We start from the raw sequence: 22,599 nt of genomic DNA, 5'->3' as shown, positions 1-22,599 counted from the left end.
CAGCGGTCTAAAAATGGCAAGGAGGAGCAAGAAGGATACTACCCTCAGGCTGAGTGATAATAAAGGAAAGAGAATATCTACCACTGGAGAAGACTACAGAAAAGAGGTGTTCTCCAATGATGGCCACACCTCAGAGAAAGAAGGTGTCACAGATTATGTTCGGACAAGAAGCTGAGTATACAGTGGACTTTGCTGATGATGAATCAAGAATTCCAGAGGAGGAACAACAGGAATGATGGTGAGGAGAAGCACAGACCATGTCCCAGTCCTCTCCAGATACTCAGGAAAAACAGTTGGTCAAAATGGTGCTCCAGAGACACTGCAAGGTCCTTCAGCAGCAAAGAAAATTTTTCTAAGCAACCATGGGGATCAACGATTATCCCCATTTTAGAGGAAAGGAAACAATGGTTTAAGGAAATCAGGATGCTACGAAAAGGAAACAACAGAGGCAGGATTTGCCTTGCCCCATCTGATTCTAATAAGGGTCGACTTCTCCTTTATGATGCTGTGGGAAATAAGGCATGGGAGGCCCAGGGCCCAGCGCCCATGCTGCATTTAGGGTTCTCAAAAATGCTTAATTTTAATTCCTTTTAAAGTCAGAAGAAACAATAACTATAATAATGTATGAGAAAGAAAGAAAGAGAGAGAGAGAGAGAGAGAGAAGGAAGGAAGGAAGGAAGGAAGGAAGGAAGGAAGGAAGAAAGAAATCAGAGGAAACTGGAAGAGTGTGGGTGAGAGGATGAGTGGGAGGCAGTAAGATTAGAGAATATGCAGATTCATAAATGGATGAGAGTTAAGAGATAATGAATGACCTAGGAATCCTGAGTGTCTTTGGTGAACAATGAAAACAAAGTTATTGAGCATGTTGGAATTGTGGCATGATCTCTAAAACAGGTTATTACACTAAAGCTGCAAGTACTGGGGACGGTATTTCCAAGATAGTCTTGCTGGAGCAAACACAGTTTTGTAAAACTCAGTTATAGACCCCTTTGGCCACACGAATATGGGGATCTCTATAAGAAATAAACTGATCTTTAATATATCCATGGGTAAATATTATATATCTTCTTTTCTCTTTTATTCGTTTTGTTTTTGATAGCTCATTGAAGTATAACTGATGTAAAGTAGACTACACTTCTAAAGCGCACAATTTAACATGTTGTGATAATGAAGCCATCACCACAATCAAGATGAGGAAAATATCCACAACTCCCAAGTGTTTCCTCATGTCTCTTTACAGTCTCTCTCTTCTTTCCTCCCTCCTTTTAAGTCTTTAAGCAATCACTAATCTGCTTTCTGTCATTATACATTAATTTATATAATAGAATTTTATACGAATAGAACGATACTGCATGTATTCTTATTTTGTCTGGCTTCTTTCACACAGCATCATTATGTTGAGATTCATCTACGTTGTCGAGTATATCAGTACGATCAAATCCACGATTTGTTTACACAATCACATGTTGATAGTTATGTGGGTCGTTTCCATTTCATCGCTATTACAAATCGATCTGCGATGAACATGCATGTACGAGTCTGTACAGACAGCGCCCTCACTTCTTTTTGGTAAATACCTAGGAATAAATAGGCTGAATTATATGATAGGTGTATGTTTAACTTTTCTGAGAATCTGCCAACTGTTTTCCAAAGTGAATGTACCATTTACGTTGCCACTGGAAGTATATCAGAGTTCTAGTTGCTCAGTATTGTTATTACCCTCTGTTGATCACTGCTTTTTATTTGGAGGTGTTTATGACATTTACAGTTAATGATATTATTGAAATGGTTAGATTTAAGTACATCATCTTGCTAATTGTTTTCTATTTATCCTATCTGGGAAACGACAGCTCCAGGAGGACTTATGTCTAACTGACAATGAAGCTTTGGGTCAGTGGCCACTGAAACAGTAGTTTTCTGGACTAAATTCTTCCTGATTGTACTAATAAACAATTACTACTTAGTTGCATGGGTCATCTGTATATTCTTTTTCACTGCCAAGACAACCCAAAAAAGCAAAGTTCTAAAAAATGTACCTTCCCACCCCCCAAAATTTACTTTATTGCACAATGCTACCCTCTTTGTAGCTAACATTTAGACCTCAGACATAGACAATGTATTTCAGAAACTGCCCAAAGATATTTTTTAGATTCATCTAAGGTTTTGCTTGTATCCCGCAGACAATGAAAGTTCTGTGTATTTCATTTATGAAAAATTCTGTATTGTTTTCCTCTTTAGTTAGTTTAAAGGATCTCTAGGTAGGGCCATGTACAAATGTAAACGTAAAACATATATATGTGTATATATACACACATATATATGTAATGCGCACTGTTATTTTTAGAAGCTATATTTTTTTACTAAGTATAGTGTTACTCAGTAAAAAATTGCTGAATGAATCTGCCCTAGGAATAAATTTCTGTTTTAGGGCACTAAAAAGATACAAAATAATGACTTAGTATTGTAATAAAATTCTGTCCATTTTATTAAAACTTCACATAGGTAAGTTTGTTTTTTTAAGCCCATTTTATTGTATTACTTCAAACAAGTAAGTTGGCTCAGTGAGAGTATCACTGATAAAGACATGTACAAGTTAGCACCACACATTTGTAAATGCAGATAGGCACATGAACCTTCCAATATGTACAACCCTCCTTTACACACACACATATTTACAGCTAATAAATAACATTTAAAGCCAAAGCATTGTTGATATATCATATATAATGAAGTCTGTAGAAGCCAGAGTTCTCAGGGCCATACACTGATTTGATTCGTATTTTCTTAGATTTGTGCATCCCTGTTCAACACTCAAATCCAGAAAAATTAATGAATTATCAATAAAGGGGGATGCCAATCACTAATCGCACAGCATTTTATTTTTAGAGAGAATCCATGCCAAGCCAGCTGATGTCAATCACAACATTTGTCCTGCTCTGTAGAGGCACAACCGTATTTCTCAGATGAAGGGCTGAAGTTCTGGTACCTTTGGAACATTTCTACTCCAGGTTCCGATAATTTTTCACTTGTTCACCATCCAAGCCACACTGAATAAGAAACGTACATGCGGGGGTTCATACGTGAGTATGTGCTCAGATACCCACGCGTGTTCACGGCTTAGATTCCCAGCAATAGCCTCTGAGATATTTGACTTCTATATCATTTTATATTAATATATAGAAAAGCATTCTGAAAATAGGAGATCTAGTTTATAAATAATTGCTCGCTCACTCCAGACTAGTTGTTAAAAACAATCAAACTCATGACATTTCATGTGGCTCCGGCCATTGAGAATTCTTTTAATCACCCACAATGATTTTAAGCACTGTTTATGAATATATCCCAGTAACTTTTCCATTTCTTTACTTAGTAAAAACAATTCTTGTCTAAAATTTATAGGACTTTGCGTGATGTGAAAGTTGATTTTGAACACATATTTTCTTATCAAAACCAGGGAAGAATGAGACATGCTTGACGTATGACTGAAGCATGAATGAGATAAGCCTAAAACTGAATAGAAACCATTGGATATTAAATGGCCTCAAATCAATGAATGTAGTTTTGAAAATCTGATAGTAAAATTATAGTATCATTTTATTTCTCCATAGTTAAAATTATGTGTCAGCCGAAGATAACAGGCTCATTTTAAACACCTACCCAGGGAACATTGTTAAAATATAACCTTGAGACAAAGCAAGAAAAGGAGGAGAAAGATTAAGCAATAAACTGCAAAGCCTATTAAGACTTAATTGATCTAAATTTTGTATCTCCTTTAATTTGTAACTTCGTTATGATGCAACCAACCGCGAGGAGTATAGAAAGGTTCATTTCCACTCAGTTCTCCATTGCTCTCTCCAAGTCGCTGGTTCCTGGTAACTCCTGGCGACAACCAACGGCAAGAGGAGAGTAGGCTTTTGACTCGTAAGGAATGCATCAGACTCATGCCACCAAAACTCATTTTCTATATTCGGATTTGGAAGAAACTTTGAGAAGGTATCAGTCCATAAAATGCAGAGTTCCAATTAAAATGTGAGCTGCTAATCAATTTTAGGCTATGGCTAACCTCACTATATAAAGATGCTTTATTATTTTACCGCGAGCCCAAACAATTCTTATTTCTTTCTCAAAGGACAAAAATACAGTACTTTGCATGTCTGCTTTCTTCTAACATTGTAAGATGTGTTATTTGGCCACTGTACTCCTCAAATTGAATTAGCCCCTTTTTGAGTATTTGAGACTGTCTCTTAAAATAACTAATAAGGATATAGCTGGGATTAATACTCAGGAAAATTCACTTTTAAGCACCCAAAGCACTGGGAATCTTTTGTAAAAGTTATTGCATTCTTCACAGACTTCATGTGCTCTTCTTCCTTCTGTAGATTTGCCCGGTTTCTGAGAAAAAGAGCAGAGGAAGAAGAGCAATTTATTATCTGCTTAGTGTTTTACAACCCTCTCCCTCCCCTTCCCTCCTGAGGAAAAAGAATTCGGCTGGAAGTTAGGAACAAAGGTCGTGAGAATAAACCTCAGGTAGATGCGGATAATGAAATCAGAGAAAGCGGCAGGCTCTTCTCAGAAATGAAAGTCTACTTAGCCACGTCCCAATAAGGGGTATCATTTCAGAGGAATGAACCAAATGGTTTCGAAGTTCAGGAAAATTTCTTACTTCTAAAACTTGCCAAATGAAATGCCTGTGTTTTGTTTTGTTTTGTTTTCTTATGATAGGAGACTTCTAAAGAGTTATATCAGAAGATGAGAAAAGACAACCTTTTGTGTTAATTTAGTCACAGAGGAGAAAAACTGCAGGAAGTCGTTAGCCTGCCTGATTCATAATTACGTCCTAAATAAAGTTCAGGTGCATAGAAAAAAGCTAAGTATCTGTTATCTCCGTTATCCTGCAATCAAACAAGGAACGTACCATTAGACTTTCTTGGATAAATTCTTATAATTTATGTAAATAATATGACCAGAAATACCTTAAAAACAGCTGGAGTTATTTCCTAATTTGGGGGGTTTTGTTTATACAAACAAAATTCACATATAGATTAAAGTTATGAATGATTTGGGGAGAATGTGTGTATGCATGCATGTTTGCGTGTGTTTGTGTGTAATGTCAATTTACGTATAAAACTTCATATGGGAGCCCCTTTCTAAGAGCTAAAGCCAATGTAAAATTGCCTCGAAGTTGTGACGAGGAAAAACAAAGCAATGAATCTCTTAGTAGAACAGTCTCCACTTGGGTAAGAATTCAACTACTTTGCCTGGCTCAATACCAGTAACTATTCTCCATGTCAAGTTTATCTCGAGTGTCTTATATTCATGTTTTTAATCCAGGAGGCTTCATCTCGCCCCTCAAAATCTATATGCCATAATTTCATTTTTGTAAAACAATAAAAAATATATAAATATTATGTCTGCGTAGAGGAAATCTGAAAAAATATACGGGCATATCTCAGAGATAATGCAGGTTCAGTCCCAGACTACCACAGTAAAGCGAGTCACGTGCATTTTTTGGTTTCCCAATTCATATAAGTTTACATTATACTATAGGCTATTAAGTGTGCAATAGCATTATGTCTTTTAAACACCTTAGTTTAAAAATACTTTATTGCTAAAAAATGCTAACGATCATCTGACCCTGCCGAAAAATGGCACCAGTGGGCTCCCTCGATGTAGGGTTGCCACCAATATTCAACTTGTAAAAAACGCAATATCTGCGAAGGGCAAAAAAGCAAAGCACGATAAAACGAGATATGCCTATAAATTAAAATGTTAATCTGGGGGTTGTCCCTGGGTGATAGAGTCACGGTGATTTTACTTTCTTTTTGCCTCTTTTTCCTGATGTATCCATAATCCATAATTATCCATGGATAAATTACATTGTAAAACAAAACTAATAGAGGTGTTCCACATAGAGCCTTTAATATCCTTTTTCTGACTTGGCAATTTTTATTCTGTACTTTTGTCTGTAAATGTAACTGGGAAAACACAAACCAAAACCTTTTTTTTTTCTATTTCCCGATTACATTGTGACCAGCCCTTTCCAATGTTTCTTGTGTCACTGTCTTGTAGGACATGATCTAAGCTTTTCCCTCTTTATACCTGACTCTCATTAACACTTGGCATCTGTCAGGGGAACGAGCGGAGGAATGAAAGTGGTGTAGTGTAGAAATTTAGGAACGGATAGGGAACGTCACATGCTTAGTATTTCCACTTAGTACTGACGTGCTGGAAAGATTCCACTGCCAGCTGCCTTGTGGATTAGCCTTAAAGGTCAGGTAGGAAAGAGCCAGGGAGCTGTTTTGAGATGGTAAAGAGAACCATCTCCTACCCTCTAACTCCATTACCTCCCCACCTTTGAGGTGTTTTTGAGGGATGCTCAGTGGCTGCCCTTTTGGCTCACTGTCCTGGAGTCAGCTGGCACTTGAAGAATCAAGAGCGGCTGATGTTTTGCTCCCCGGGATCCATCCTCAGGCACATGACTACTAACTTGTGCTGGATACTCTGCCCACAGAATCTTAAGAGTGGCCCAGGCATAGTACAGGAAAAAGTGAAAATTTTTTGGTAGTTCAAGAAGTAAAATAAAATCTAAAAAGTGTTCCTGGGATCAAAGTCAGAGCTATCAGAACAGAGAGAGACAGAAAAAAGTACTCCCCAAAGCAAACGGACCAGTCTTTGCACAGAAGGGCTAGGGAAGACCACCCCAGTGTTTTGACCGCAAGAATCAGGGCAGGTCTGAAGTTCTGGGGCAAAGGGCACAGTGTGCAGCAGCGCCCCGCGCTGTGCAAGCACAGGGTACCTGGAGGGCTTTAGCCCGCAATGCTCACCAGCCAGACTTTTTATTCAGAGATCTGTCATGGCATTTCACAAATACCGCAGCTGCCTTTCCTTTCTGCAGATGAGACACCTTCTCCCTGGAACAGAAGATCACCCTGTGGAAGAAAACAGATGTGAATATGGCATCCGGAACAATAAAATGACTGTTCAAAAATGTATGGTTCGGTCAGGGCTGTTTAAATCCTACACGATCAGTCCGATTAATTGTTTTACTATTTCCAATAATTAACTGTTTACACTCAGGCTATTCTGGTGAGCAATACATCTGAATCAGAGGGTTATTTGAGGACCTAACCCCCACTGTTCGGCAATAAAGCTGGTTAGTTAATCTAGATAGGTATACAAATAGCCTGGAGCAGCCTTAAAATCAGAAGGATCTCACCAAGAGATGATACAAGACCAACTTTTTGGTGGCTGTGTTAGGAAATTTGCAAACCAGCCTCCAATTTGCCCTCCATAGAAACAAATGCTCTGTTTCTCCAGCCACAACCTTTTTTTATTATTATAAAAGAAAATGACTAAAGAAAACTAATTTATCAATCCTAATTAAAGAGTCATTTTTATTAACAATAACGGCACATCATAGTTTGAAAAATCCCTGTATGTTTAGTATAAAAGTTTTAAAACTACGGAGGTCTCTATGCAATTCATTGTATAGATATATGTGGGGCAGGACTGGAAAGACAGGGTAAGAAGATTATATTAGGATCTCATCCTTGCAAAGGTTGGTTTTACTCTTTGAAAGTCAAAGTACCACCTCTAAGTTTCCTTCCATAACCGTTTTGTGCTCTCAAGAAACAGTGGGAAATAAGAAGCCGGGATTCCTAACTTCTAATCTCAATTCTTATAACTGTGATCAGCGTGGAGTTTATATTGTCTTTCCATGAAACACAGAAATACTATTACTTGCCTAGTATAATAATAAAAGACAAAGCTCACTCAAGTTGCACCTGAACATTGATGGCTCCAGAAACTACCTCTTGGTAATGACATTAGAGGGACACTGCAGGGAATGGAGGAAAATGAATGTAATTACTTCTTTTGAGTCTCTCCTGCTTTTACTCTGATCTTCTCGACATCAAAGCCAGGGCTGTGCCACCAGCTGGGCCAGCTGAAGTATGAGTTGCTCTGCCATTTGAGTTTCAACATCAGTAGTTCTCCAACGTCCACTTCCGTGTAAATTAGGAAGGAATAAGTCTTATTTGTGGAAACTTCAGGCCTGAATATAAAATCGATATATTTGATTAGTTCTGGAAATCAGGTTTTTTTTCCCCCTTTTCTTCCTCCCAGGATGAAAAGAGCTTTATTGTTCGGGGAATATTTTTAAAATGCAAGAAATGTCTGACAAAATACTCAAGATGAATGTCGATGGCATTTAGTGTATTTCAAAAGCTATCTCCACCCGTTTAATCGCTTCCAACTTTTATTCTAACAATATGAACTATTTAGTACAATTCTTAAGAGAAACAAAATCCCTTGGTCAATTATTCAGAGACATTATTTTCATTCTCACATATTCTCTTGATTTGTAGTGAGTGATCTGTGAACATATGTGTACTTTGAAACAATCATAGTGTACATACAATTCTCTATTCTTTGCTCGCTTCATATTTTACCTTCCACTTTTTGCCGTGTTTTTCCTAGTTTTGTATAATTACAGTTTTTAGAAGATACATTGATTTTATTGATTTGTTAAACCACAATTCACTTAACCACGGCCTTAATGCTGGACACTTACTTTGTTTCTAACTTATGCTATTATATGTCTCACCGTATTGAACATCTTTTGCCATATAGCTTTTTTAAAAAATTCTGTTGCATATTTCTTTTTCTAGGTGACCTACTCCTATTCCTCAGACCAATGGTTATGACAGGGAGCAGTGCCATTTATGTGGCTACTTACAGGGTGAAAGGAATGTTCTCACTCTCAGCCACAGTGCCGTACAGAGAGATCTCGAAGGCCTGGTTGGTCTGTGTATCACTCTCAGTCCCAGAAAAATGTATCTTCACTTGGTAATGGAAGACTGTGGGGAGAAAAGCAGAACAAGCACTGATCAGTCTTTATGAAAACACCACAGCCCCACAAAGCAGGCAATTCAGAACCACAGACTGTATCTCACTAATGATCAAGCAGGAAGTATTCACACATGACTATCAGTGTGGCTTTAAAAGATTTCTTAATGTCCGAACAGGGTTCGCTACTAGCGAATTCAGACCTTGAATTCCACTCCCTTTCAGAAAAGTGTTGTAGGAATGGGAAGAATCCAGGTGTATCTGAATTGCCAAGCAGACCTAAAAAATTCTCATCTTTGATGAGGTACTAAGGAGATCAAATCGAGAGACCAAAATACCCATGATGCTTTCTCCACAAACCCCGCCCCTTCCTTGGCCATCTCGTCCCTTAGCATATTTGGCATTTGTTACCATGTCACTGTATGTTACTGCGTTTCTTCACGTTTCATGGGTATGTCCGACGTCCTTACTCCGTGTGTCAGCTGCTTCAGATCAGAGTGTCGTGTTCCTCCCCTGTTCCTGTTCCCCCACCGTCTAGCACAGAGCAGGTGTATAGCAGGCTCACGATAAAACTTGTTTCATTGAATCACCAGTGAGGCCATGAAGACTGACAGTTCCTAAAGCATTCAAGCTTCTGGAACCAGGTACCTGATCTTAAACATCTCCCTGCTCTCTCCATCTCTACAAAGTAGACGGGATGGGGCAGAAGATAAGGGACTAGGAAAGGGAGCAGGCCCGAGATGCAGCTACTAAAGGGCGAAAAGAAATGGTTTGGGGTTACAGGGAACCCTTACATGCGTCACCACAGACCGGAGCAGTCGGGAGAAGTCGGGCCTGCCGAGCGCCCCGGAGACACTGACAGAGCACCAAGTGTCACCACACGGAATATCAGGGAGGAGTGAGACCTGTTCACGTCTTCAGAAGGTACAGTCTCATCTGTACCTCACACACACTTCCGCATGCTGAAGACTCGGGGAAACTAAGGGTACCCTCATTGCTTAAAAATTTTCCTTGAATTATAGATGCTCCAAATCTCTGGTCCACCAAACGCACCTCTATAGGTTCTCACAAACCACCTTACAAATGTGTGCTTCTATCAGATTTTCCTCGGGGGATTCTTCAATGTCATCCCTTCCCTCAGACATCCACCTTTCTCACGCCAGTCCCTCTCACCAGGTTTATCTGATTATCTTCTCTCCTGTCTCCCCTCCGTTCCTGTAGGTCTTGCTCTAAACAAGCTGCCACATTTGAAATTCGACTGAACAAATCCATGATGAAATGGAAATATCTTAAGATGTTGGTATATTCTCCCCTCCAAGGTATAGTTGTGTTTTAAAATACAGGCAGTTCTTGCCTTCACTTAAAACAAATTCTAGGGGTTGGCAAACTTTTTCTGTAATGGGCCAGATAGTAAATATTTTAGGCTTTGTGGGACATGCAGTCTCTGTCCCAACTGCTCAACTCTGCTATGGTGGCAGGAAAGCAGCCTTAGTCAATACAGAAAGGAATGCGTGTGACTTTATTCTTTCTTTTTTTTTTTTAATTGAGGTATGATTGACATACACTATATTAGTTTAAGGTGTTCAACATAATGGTTTGATATCTGTATACATTATGACTTGATCACCGCAATAAGTCTGGTTGATATCCGTCACCTTAAATAAACACAATTTTTTTTTCTTGTGAAGAGAACTTTTTTTTTTGCACATGACTTTATTCCAACAAAACTTTATTTACAAAAGTGAGTGGTGGGCTGGATGTGGCCCGTGGGCTATAGTTTGCTGACTCTGGATGGATGGTTTCAAATGAGCTCTGAGCCTGGTGCTAATGGACTGGCCCAGGCCAATGGTCACCATTACAAAGGACAGTGGACAGTAGAGAGGAGCGGGGTTGTGCACTGGGCCTTACTGGCAACAGGAATTCAGAGCTTTAGTAAAATGGACCAGTGCAGCTCCCTCTCTACCAACGAACACAAGTGAGGGCTCAGGATTTAATAACGTCATTTCATTATCCCTGTTACAATAGACAGAATCAGTATATGTGATGCAATGAACGTGACAAAAAATAGGATAAAACTGATTTTCCCGTTTACAGTAGTCTCCAGCTTACCTTTGTAGGGCATCTGAGAACGGGTCTTCAGGTACATTTTGCTGCTTCTTTTGGCTCTGACTTTATTGATCTCATAGCCCAAGTTGTTGCAACGGTTCTTTCTGCAACTCAGGCAGAGCCCTTTCTCAAAGGCTTCTTTTGAATTGCACCGGTAGGCTTTACTGGGATTTTCTTCATTCAACAGAGAATCAATGAAGAGATGAATGGAGCGCTCATGAGAGCACTTCACGAGCTGGTCCACATCTCGGGAAAAAGACACAAGGAAAATGTCAACTCAGGAAGTTCACAATGAGTGTCTCATCGTTCAGGTCTAAAAGAGTTTAGGTGTGGTGTTAGAATGAAATGACCGCAGGATCCTTGATTGTATGTCCCATTTCAGGAGGCACTTGTGGCGGCAGCCTCTCACCTACCTTTAAGAATGTGAAAGTTGCAAATTTATAGGGGGCTTTTGGCTTTTCTGCCCCCTTATACTTGTGAGTATGTTTAGGAAGCTATAAGAGACATCCAAGGTAGAAGCTGATTTCCCGCATTTTATCACATCCTTCTCTTATACTGAAAGCATATAATACTTAACAGATGCTTCCAGAAACATACTTCTAGAAACCACATCATGAAGGGCATAATTGTTAAATGAATAGTATTTTATCATAGATACTATTTATAATTCAAGAGTTGTGTCACTACTAATGATTTTTATATTAAATGAATCATAGAAATAATTGCCATGTCATAAGAGTGTATCTATTACCATAAACTTTTATAATTATCTAAAATAGTAACATGCTGTAAGTTTTATAACGAGCATATTATCTACAGGTACGTCCCATTGTCCACAAAATATGCAAAGTTCCCTTGAAACAAATAATAAATTTAACACAAGTTAGCATGATTATTAAAGTAAATATTAAGCTAATATTAAATTATATTTTCTTCTTAAAATTTTGGAATATTTATTGTTAGAAAATGGTGATTTGTTTCTGACTTGTGCATCTCTTTAAAAGGCTGACAGTGGGGGAGGGTGAAGTGGGTAAAGGGGATCAAATATTTGGTAGCTGAAGGAAACTGGACTCTGGATGGTAATCACACAATAGAATATATAGATGTCAAATTATAATGTACACCCGAAAATTATATAATTATAACATTGCTTACAATGTTATCCCAATAAACTTAAAAAAATAAACAACACAAAAGGTTGACAAAAGAAATGTGGACTAATCGACATGTCCTTTACTTTCAGAAAAATTCAAAGTAACTACTGATTTTGCAACTGTATTCAAAGTATAATAACATGTGGCCAGATGACATTTTGTGCCGCTATTATCAAAGGCAGTGGAGTTTTCTTGTCTAAGTTTCACCTTTCTTGTCTTTTGTGACTGTAAGTACAGTGTTCAATGTAGTCTAGATTATAACGCATAAAAGATAAAATGTCTGACTGACCACAGGAAGTGCTAACCTCTAAGGTGGTCATGCTGAACACAACAGGCTTCTTTAGAAACATATCTTGACTAAACGTGTATACTAAAACTACATATTTGTGGAGAATGGGTAGGACACTGGGTCAATAAGAGTTAAGAACAAAACTTACACTTAATTAACTTTTAAATCATACTTACCTCCAAGGCCTCTCTCTGCGATCACACGAATAGCTTCCCCAATGTTACATCCTGGTTGAAAAGTGCCTCCATTAGGATAAATGTCAACATGCCCTACTGGTTTCTGGATTCCAATACTTCGGCCAGGTGACCCTCTGGTGAATGTGTGTAAAACGTCTACAAAGTCCGCATCATCGGGAGAAAGGCGACTTGGAGCTTCTGCGTACTCAAAGTTGGGTCCGGCTGGATCTAGGCCTTAATGGGGGATGGGTAGAGGGATAGGCCTCAGATATTTTTAAATTTCTATTCATTTTAGTCTCCATCATCATCACCTTAGCATCTCATTGCTTGTTATTTGGATATAAATGGCAGCCTCACAGATTCTTATCAGCTCCTATTCAATAGATTGGCTCTGTAAATTACTAAGAGTTGGAAAATAGGCATGCGTTTTCTAAAATGGAATTTGGATCTCTTAAACTAGGCATTCAATAGCAATTTCCACACAGGATGACTCGATTGCCCTTTGTAAATTATTTCTGAACTTGGTGAGAGGCCTTTAAATGCTGGTAGGTTCTTTCTTCCTCTCTGCACGTGCTGACCCATCTGTTACCCCCGGCCCGGATGACTGTGCTTTCTCCAAATGGCTTCTGGTGTGGATTCTTTTCTCATTTTTCCCAGTCCTGAAGGGTGACATACATGCAACACATACTGCCGAAGCCCGGGGCAGAGGGAGGAGGAGGGACGCCAGTGGGCTGTCTGGGCTTAACTTTGCTCTATGTCCCCATGAGAGCAAGGCCTTGTACTTTATCTCACTCCAGAAAAAGAACCCACCCGTTAAGTAATCAAGTGTCTGGGCATACCGAGAAGAATGCACACACGTACGGGTCTCTGACGGACATTCCCATTCTCTTTCAGAATGACAGGCATCCCAACCCTTTTGTGAGAAGATGAACGGCACCGCTTTCTTACCGGTGATTCTGTTGACTTTCTTATTTGTCAGACTTCCTGCAATGCCAGCAGCGTGGGCTCCGAGGCTGTATCCCAAGAGATGGATATTGTCCAGAGGATAGTTAAATTCCTCCTTAGGAAGAAAAAAAAAGGAAAAGGGATTCTTACAGTTCTTTGCAGAAGATCAAAGTTCAACAAAATAAAACGAATATAAATACTGTTTTCAAAATATAGGCAATACTAAAAATTAATTCTACTTATTTTAACTTTGCTGCAGAGAGAAAAACATATACACTGGTGTTGAGATTTTTCTGTTTCCTTTACAACATATTTGAATTAAAAAGTTTATCAATACATATGAAATTGAAATGTATGAAAATCTGAATTTGTATATATATGGAAATATGTGTATGCATATATATCTATGTGTATATTTATACAGATATGTGTATATGTATAAAGACATGTATACATATAGATACACATACATACACGCACACATATATACAAATTTAACTTTAACCCATTATTTCCTACTCTAAATACCCCGCATCACTTTATTCTTTAAGGGTTACAAAACGATGACTAAAAATCAGAAAATATTACAGGCAGAAGGGACCACAGATACATATGTTCCAGCCTCTTCATTCAACAAATGAGAAGCCTGAGGCCTAGAGAGGTGATCTGACTTGCTCAGGTTTACTCTACTCATTAGCAAAAGAGTGAAGAAAAGAACTTTTATTTTTTAACGGTCAATCCAATAAACACGTCTTATTGTTTACCGCCAAGTATCTGACTTAAATAATTTGGCCCTGTCAGAGTATTAGCTTCCCTTCAACCCCAAGAAACTTTTCAAAGTTTCAGAGTCCTGTGGGTAAAACTAGCAGCTAAGTCAGAACTCATGACTCTCAGCCACCTCCCAGCCTACAGATGCTCCCTGCTCAATTCCATCGCTCCCCTAACCCTTAACAAAAATCTGAGTCCTTAATCCATGCTAAGAAATAAATACTATTAATATTTCATCGAAGAGATAGGTATCCTAAGGGGTCAAAGCCAGGATAAAATTTCACGTGCCAGCCAACTGGTCAGGCCTGAACGTGACATCTTCCCTCTCCCTGAAATAACAAGCTTTTCTCTGTTCTGCCCACTAAATTCTTGGTCTCAGCAGATCTATTCACTAAGAAAATATCAAAGGACAGAGTAGGGCAGAACAACGCCTTGGTTTTATAGTTTTATCATTCTTACCGCAATGCTGCTTTTGGATAAAAAATAATGCCCATGCCCACACTAAAGATTTGAATTGCCCCAGAAAACATCTATATCTAAGTGAAAAGGAACAAAGGCTAGCCATTGGTCCGGCTCTAGCCAAGAGATCCTTTTAGGATCCTCAAGGCTCCTTCCCACAGTCTTACCTCCATCCAGTTGATAAACGTGGCCACATCCTTCCCCACCAGCTTGGTGTACCCGGCAGACACTGGGTAGTGGTGCTGGGCCCGCAGCAGCCAGTCCACCACGATGACGTTGGAGTCCGGTTCCCGCTTGTACAGGGCAGCCACGAGCTTTGCCACCCAGCTCTCATACATTCCTGTCACCTGAAGAGGATAATACAAATTGTCTTAAAATACCCACCTACAACTTGTCACAGCTACGTGGGCCCAACGCACCTGTATTAAAGGCAAAGAACAAACCCACGAGGAAGCCCTTAGGCTCACACAGAAAAATCAAACCACACGAAAGACTAGAGACTTGCGCCTCTTTGAGTAGAATGAAAGGACTGGGCCCAGCTCGGGGATGGCAGACCGTGGCTTACCACATTTTCAATTTTAAAAGCACATTTTATGAATTCGGTAAAATGTCGGTAATTTACAGTTTTAAAAGGAAAGATCGAGCTGAACGAGTTAAACTTTTGCAGCAGAACTACAGACTATTTTAAAAGAAATTCAGTTTCAATACTTTCAATTAGTCTAATAAGTGTTTCTCAGTGGAATTATTTGGGGGGATGCAAGTGTAACTTTTTTCTTATAAAAAGTCGCTAACATACAACGTTTGATGTGCTAATAAAAAAAATAGTTTTAAACATACTAATCTCTCCATCAGAAAGTAAATTTGCTTAGCAATCTCTTTCTTAAAACATAAGAAAATGATCAGCTTCAGCTCATACTTTTCCACAATTCTCTCAAATTCTTTACTCTCAGAATGGAAATTAATGATGTTTAATAGTCACATTTCCCAAATCATTAGATTGGTCCTGTTTGGAGATAAGCATTCTGCCAATGGTAATTCTTTGCTTCTTGTTAATAAAATTCCCAAAAGTGAAAGTCAAAAGAAATATGGAGTCTTCCAATTAACTCTATTTATGCAGAATTTTAATTTATGTTTTCAGAGAGGAGACATTGACCGTCTGTGCAGAGATGCACACTTTAAAATGGTAGAAACACATTTAAAAAACTGCAGATTAGAAAATTCTACACCACCCTTCCATAGCTTGTACACGACAACACCCTGATGTAAACCCCCAAATCTATCCACTCCTAACATGACCTGAGTGCAGATCACATTGTAGCCACAGTCAAGGCCAGTCAACGATGTGCTCAACAAAGGAGATTTCGAAATCCATGTTCAAGGCAGTTTTTCATGGGAGACCTATATACTTCTTAGAGTAATTCCAATCGAAAAAAATAGGAGTCTTGCATTTCCAAACCAAGGGACTTCATTTGGAACTCTGATCTTATGGGGTGGGTTCTTTCAGATGTACGCTTCCATTTTGTTTCCTCTATTTTCTGGACTAAAGCTATCAAAATATGAGCTCTCACTCACCCCCGACACTAACAAAACTGCACAGTTTTTCGACATATTACTGTGATCTGTAGGAGGGAAAAGCAGCCCTGAGGATGGGGAGATCTGGATTCCGGTCCCAGCTCTTCCACTAACTACTACGAGCACAGGCAGCACTTTAACCTTACAAACCACCTACAGAACAAAAGGGTCAGATTCAGGTGCTCTCGAAGTGACCCTCCACCCCATAAATTACTTCTCGTGACCATCCGGTTCCCCATCTATTCGCAGTGATAAAAAGCCAGCTCTACAGCTATTTCAGGCACGAAGAGAAAACAAAGAAAAAAAGGTACAAGGGTGATGGTAGCCCACTGGGAACTTAAGTAAATCTGCTTTGAACATGTCTCAGCGAGGCTGCTTCAAGTCTGGGTGCAGCCTGGGTCTTTGAGGGCGAACAGCTGGAACACCCACCTCGTACGAAACCCTGGGAAATCGGTCCTGCCCCCACTCCTTCCCTATTTGAGGTTGAGGGCTGACCACCTTATGCCACTAGCTGCCTCTCAAGAGAGGATGATGTCATTTCTTCAGAGAGTAATGTTAATCACGCCTTTCAGCCAGGGGCGAGGACCTCCTACATCACCATGAGAAGCTGTGCTTACAGCATGGGTCTGTGAAACTCAAGCAGGTGGCAGAGCTCCAGCACGGCTGTGTCTAAACCGCCTTCTGAGATGTGTCCTATGCACACTGCCCGCTAAGTTTTTTGGGTTTCTTGTGACAAAGTTGTAGAACTTCCTCGCTTCCCTTGGTCCTCAGCCCTTGAGTCGCTGAGCGGTTTACCTTAGATGAGGCAAGAAAATCCTATTTGCTCTAAAGCCCTCTTATGAATTTTTCTGTACTTTTGAAGTTTCCAAGGGAGACAGCGGTCAAAGAGCTAGTAACCCAACTTACTCCTACTGTGACTGATACTCATATTAACTGTCTAACAGCTCACTTAATCCTTCCTTTTTAATTCAACACCCATAGGGTTGTAAGTAACGCGAAGGGATGGGAAATCCAAGTATCCACCTTCTCCAGCTCTGAAAAGACATTCTTTTCTAGGTTTCTGAAATCAGTACTAATTTTTAAAATCTTCGATTCTAGACACGCAGCTAAACTGAAACCCTCTTTGCCACCTCTCCCAGGGAGTCCAACTGAACTAGCCAGGGAGTTTGCTGAGAAAAGCCGAGGTCAGTTATCCAGCATGGTTGGATTAGTTATTGCACAGGCCAACCAGCTCTCTGCAGTGAAATTCAGTCCCCTAGACAGCGGCCAAAGCTCTGAGCCCAGGCACTCAAAAGGTCAGGACCACAATATGAAGAATACAAGTAGGACCAATGATCAAACGGGCATCATCTACTTTGATTCTGGATTAGTCGTGTTATCTTAGTATAAGAAGGACTCATGCTTCTAAAAACTTCCTAAAGTATAAAATTCTCTCTGACATAAGACTGAGATGCCTGGATAGTCAATTTATTCCTATCATCTAAATGTTTATTAAGCTTGAAATTTTTTTGAAAAGCAAAAAACAAAAACAAGTTTCTATATACAACAAAAGTGTCTCTAAAACCACCAAAGATTAATTTTTTCCTATTTAAATCCCTTAAAATATAGAAAAGATTTATGTTAGGAATTTGAATGTGTATTGTATTATAAGTTATGTAATTTATTACATAAATGCTGGTAAGTAGATGTATTTTATTAAAATAATCATCTGTGTAAGCTCTGTTAAAGTTGCCTTCATCTCCATGAAAGTTATAGCAGTTGTCCTGTGCTGTCAATAACAGTTTGGACTAGAAGTATATCAATCATTCACATTCACTAAATTCTAATTCATCTCATTAGAATTTAGTATGTTACCATATTCACAAGTTCTGACATAACGGAAAGATAAAGATATCTCTTTAACCATCCATTTTATATAAGTCCTTTTTAATAAATAATAAAATCTGCTCACTAGGAATTTAGAATATTAAAAACCAACCAAAGTAGTTAAGTAAGAACTACATCACATTAGAGTGACAATCTGGCACATTCAGAGAGAACTATTTGATTTGTATTCTTTATAAGTAAATTTAACCACAGTTTTCACCTTTTCTAATCGTCTTCATGACAGTTTCCTGGCTAGCCCTCTTTCATCTCTAGAAAAGCTCCCTAAAGTTTACAATTGGAGAATGTTGGAAGTGGAGAGACAGCTAACCCAACTTCTTTGTTTTACAAATCAGTAAACTGAGGCACAGAGTTGAGAAGTGGCTTGATCTTCATCACGGGACTGAAATCAACACCTCCTCACTCCACTCCAACCCTCTCCTTACACTTATGGGCTGTCTTCTTTAGGAAAGGACATTTGGTGATGTGCTGGATGAATCAGCATCATGTCAGACTTCCACCAGTTCGCCAAAATGATAACCTACATTCTGCTCTGTAGCTGAGCAAAGCCTGGTTTTCCCCATCACGGGAATGGCTGGTTCGAGGATGCCAACTACAGACTGCGGTCAAACGAAATTCTGAAGGTCTGTGATGTCTGGGGGAAGTCGTCATGAACCTGGGGCTTTAGATTCCACAGTCCCCAGCCCAAGCCAGAACTGCCTTTACTCAATTTTAAAGCAAAGCCATCGGAAAACAAGCACAGGGATGTGGAGACCCATCACTGGGTCCGCAACAACTAGGGCAAGCTGGTCACAGTGCCAGGTCCACCTCCGCCCACTCCGTTCTAAAGAGTGTCTCTTACCGTCCAGCCGTGGATCACCACGAAGGTTTTGCTGCTGTGGTTGAAGTGGCAGTTAGCCACAGATTCTGTCACTCCAGGAATGAGGTGACAAGTGTCTTCAGCTATGTCTTCAGGGGTCCTTAGAGAAAATTTACTTTCGATGTCTAGAAAATCTTTTCCTCCTATAATTTCTGAAAAAGAAAATTTGGATAGGAAGTTAATTGGAGAGTTTTGTTTTGTTTTGTTTTTTGTTTTTTGTTTTTTTGCCAGAATGCTATGTTGTAGATTCATAAGCAACCACCACCAATACTGTTTTTGTTCCTAAAGTTAAAAAAAAAAATTAATGAATTTGGATTATAAGAGAATGACTGATCCTCCAGTGGTGACCAAAGTTTATAGAGATGGCCTTAAAATAACTTAAGCAGTATTGATTTCTCCTATGTCTTTCACCCTCTTCTTCAGTGAGGGATGTGTGTGTGTGTGTGCGTGTGTGTAGAACTGTTATTTGAAATGCCTTAGTTAATTCAATCTTTTCTCAAGATATGAATTGGTCAAGGTCATGCTGCCAATAGCGGGAGAGAGAGCAGGCACCAGAACTCAGGTCCCTTGGTTCCAGTGCAAAGCTCATTTTCACGGCTATCACATTGTATAGCTCCACTTATTTCATATATTACTTCATTCTCTTTAAACCTCTGATTACATCAAAGGGATATGTTCCCATGATATGATACAATAAGGCTTATTTGAGGGAAAACTATTTCCTTTTCACAAGCATAACTTTAAAAAATATTAGCAATAAGAAAAGTTGGCGGCATGAGGAAGCTTTTATATGGAATGGTTTCCACCCACTTGGCAAGACACATCCGTTCAAAATGTTTTAAAAAGTCATTTAGTGCGATGTTCAGAAATACCTGTGCTCTGTATGAGCTGGTGGAAGCCTGAAGTGATGCTGATTCATCCAGCACATCCCCAAATATTTCCTTTCCCATGTAGATCTTAACAGTCTTCCACACAAAGTCAAAGCTTAAAAAACCACCACGAAGCTGGTTTGGGAAAGAATCCGCTTTGGTTCTTCATAGTTAATCCCATATGAGTAAGGAGAGAAAGAGAACCTTACTCTATATCTCTTTTGATACTAAATCTAAATGTTGATGCTTATTCACAGGGTGTTTGTAGACAGTGCATATCATATCACAGTGAACACCTGAAGGAAACTGTATTACAGATAAAATCAGACTGTTTTACAAAGCAAGCACAGTCAAAGGGAAGTTATTATGGGAAATTATTTAACTTCTTGTCAAGTAAAAGAAAAAGTAAAAAGAAAACCTATCTATTCACTATAAGAAGATGATGGCTTATAGATTTTAGATTTTGCTATTTAAAACTTTCAGAAGATAAATAACTGAGGTCGCTTGGAAGTACTTCTAATTTCTTAATCCAAACTTTCTCTTCACAGCTCAAAAGTTGAAAATCTGTAATTTCAAATAACATTGCAAAAGTGAGGCCAAAAATAAATATAAGAAAGATATAGTCCAGTGTAAGCTAGGTATTCGAACCAAACTTACCATAATTTATATTATAAATTGCCTGAAGACTGGCCAACCTTTTCCTTTTTAATTATTTTTCAAAATTCTTTAAACAATATTATAGTCATTTGCTAAGCGATTCATTATATGTAACAAGTTGATCACACACACACACACACACACACACACACGCGCGCACGCACACGCACACACATCTCCAGCGCCTAAACATCTTAAGATAATTTATTCAAATAAGAGACTGTGGTAAACTATTGATATTTAAAGTTTTTTCCTTCCCAATAGTAAGATTGCATTTGAAATCTATTCAGGAATACACTCTGCCTCTCATATTATTTAATGATGTAGGTCTTCCTTTTTCTTGCTAACTGGAAAGCATGCTGGTGGCCTTATTATTTATCTGATAGTGGGGAAAAAATCTTTTTAGATTTTTTAACCTGATGTTTAATCTGATTCTGCTTTAAATACCCAAGAAGTTCTTTTATTGTTAGAAAGTGCTTTAGAAAATTTAAAACTAAATTAGTTTCACCCTCTCCCACACCTCTCCACATCAAATTACTCATGCCTCCTTACTAGCAATCTTATTTTAACATGTTCCTCTGGCAGTCTTTTTAAGGCAGAAATAATATGAATAACCTGGCAGACACATCTCACCCGCTGCCTACTTGCCAAACATATTTAAGACTTCTGCTTTGCACAACTCCAGAGGACACCACTTGCTTTTAGTCTATTTTTCCCTAGAATTATGCAACATGGTGGTCCTGTTTTGCTGGTGGTTTTGGAATGACTAAGAATATTCTTTGTAATTATTAAGGCTGGCTTTGTTCATTTATACACGCACACACATACAGACACACACACAAAGTCTATTCAATCCGTAGATCCTATATCAGATTATCTGTATGACTTCTTGAGAGCTTCAATTTCCCACAACTGACATTTAATGTTAAGGACATAGCTTGTAAAGAAAAAATAATAGGAAATTCATATGTCCTCAAGTAAATTTGTATTTGGAGATTTTTATTTCAATTTCCAAGAAAATTACTTTTCATTTTAAGTTACAGAAAGCATAATTGAGCCTTTGGTAGGAAAATAGTACCACTCTATATGCCACATGATGTTTTTAATTCTATGTCGGTTCTACGTATGAAATCATAAATGTGAGTCTTACTTCCTCTCTGGTGTTCTGATAGGAATTTTCACACTACTGGTGTTTGTAACCCCTCAAGGATGTCTCAGCATCCTAAAGACAAATGTGCTTTACAAACCCCTATCAGTCCTCATGCAACTGTCATAGGCCATGTAGAGATCGGGAGATAGATGGATCCTGCGTGTGAGTCAGTCAGTATGTGCAGTTGTCCCAGTACACACCGGGATGCTCCCAGCTGGCAGATGAACTGATCTGACTTTTATTGTTACTAAGGCAATTATTGCTTCCATATGTGGAAATGATATTAGTGACTCCGAACTTATCCTTTTAAGGGGATGAGGACCTTTTACCAGGTCGTCTTAGAAATTAAAGCCATCTTAGAAAGGTAAAACAAAAAAAGTCGGGGGCAGTGTTACCTAAGGTGTATTTCTTCCTAAGATTCTCCATCCTGAATGCAGCTTATCATATCGGCACCTTGCCCACCCGGCCCCATCAGACACGTCCTTATTAAACACTAAAGGGAGATTTGGGGTGCCAGGAAATTTACAAGTTAATGCATTTCTTGACTATATGATCTTTATTCCTAAATTTCTAAACAGGTGCTAAAGATCGAAGTGTGTCCATAAAGACAAGGAATTTATCTTAAGGTGGAAAATAACTCAGAAAGATGAAATTAGGCTGAGAAGTCAGAGCACTCTAAGGATAAATTTACAGAGGGTACATTGTTAATGTTTGAAAAGGAGGAGCACGGAGCATCCCAGGAAGGATACTCTAAAGGCAGCTCACAGTTATCAGATGGGGAAGATTGACATTTACAAGAAGACATGAGGTACAAGAGCTCAATTATAATGCAATTCTCTTTGAAATTTCTATTTCCTCCCTCTC

At 38.9% G+C, this 22,599-nt stretch overlaps 1 protein-coding gene across 1 annotated transcript in view; it reads right to left on the bottom strand.

Moving 5' to 3' along the window:
* Positions 1 to 4,366: 4,366 nt before the first annotated feature.
* LPL (lipoprotein lipase) overlaps positions 4,367 to 22,599 on the bottom strand; it is a 20,700-nt gene continuing 2,467 nt past the window's right edge. The window contains exons 2-10 of the mRNA XM_006904356.3: positions 19,042 to 19,211; positions 14,912 to 15,091; positions 13,521 to 13,632; positions 12,573 to 12,806; positions 10,957 to 11,199; positions 8,738 to 8,858; positions 7,871 to 8,053; positions 6,825 to 6,929; positions 4,367 to 4,392 (exon numbers count right to left, since the gene is read on the bottom strand). Coding sequence (XP_006904418.1) covers position 4,392; positions 6,825 to 6,929; positions 7,871 to 8,053; positions 8,738 to 8,858; positions 10,957 to 11,199; positions 12,573 to 12,806; positions 13,521 to 13,632; positions 14,912 to 15,091; positions 19,042 to 19,211 — 1,349 coding nt within the window. The 3' untranslated portion in view covers positions 4,367 to 4,391. The remainder of the gene's footprint in view (positions 4,393 to 6,824; positions 6,930 to 7,870; positions 8,054 to 8,737; positions 8,859 to 10,956; positions 11,200 to 12,572; positions 12,807 to 13,520; positions 13,633 to 14,911; positions 15,092 to 19,041; positions 19,212 to 22,599) is intronic.

Source organism: Pteropus alecto, unplaced genomic scaffold, assembly GCF_000325575.1.
Source record: "Pteropus alecto unplaced genomic scaffold, ASM32557v1 scaffold160, whole genome shotgun sequence".
NCBI lineage: Eukaryota > Metazoa > Chordata > Mammalia > Chiroptera > Pteropodidae > Pteropus > Pteropus alecto.
The sequence above is the reverse complement of the archived record's forward strand: the minus strand, read 5'-3'. Positions and strand labels throughout refer to the sequence as shown.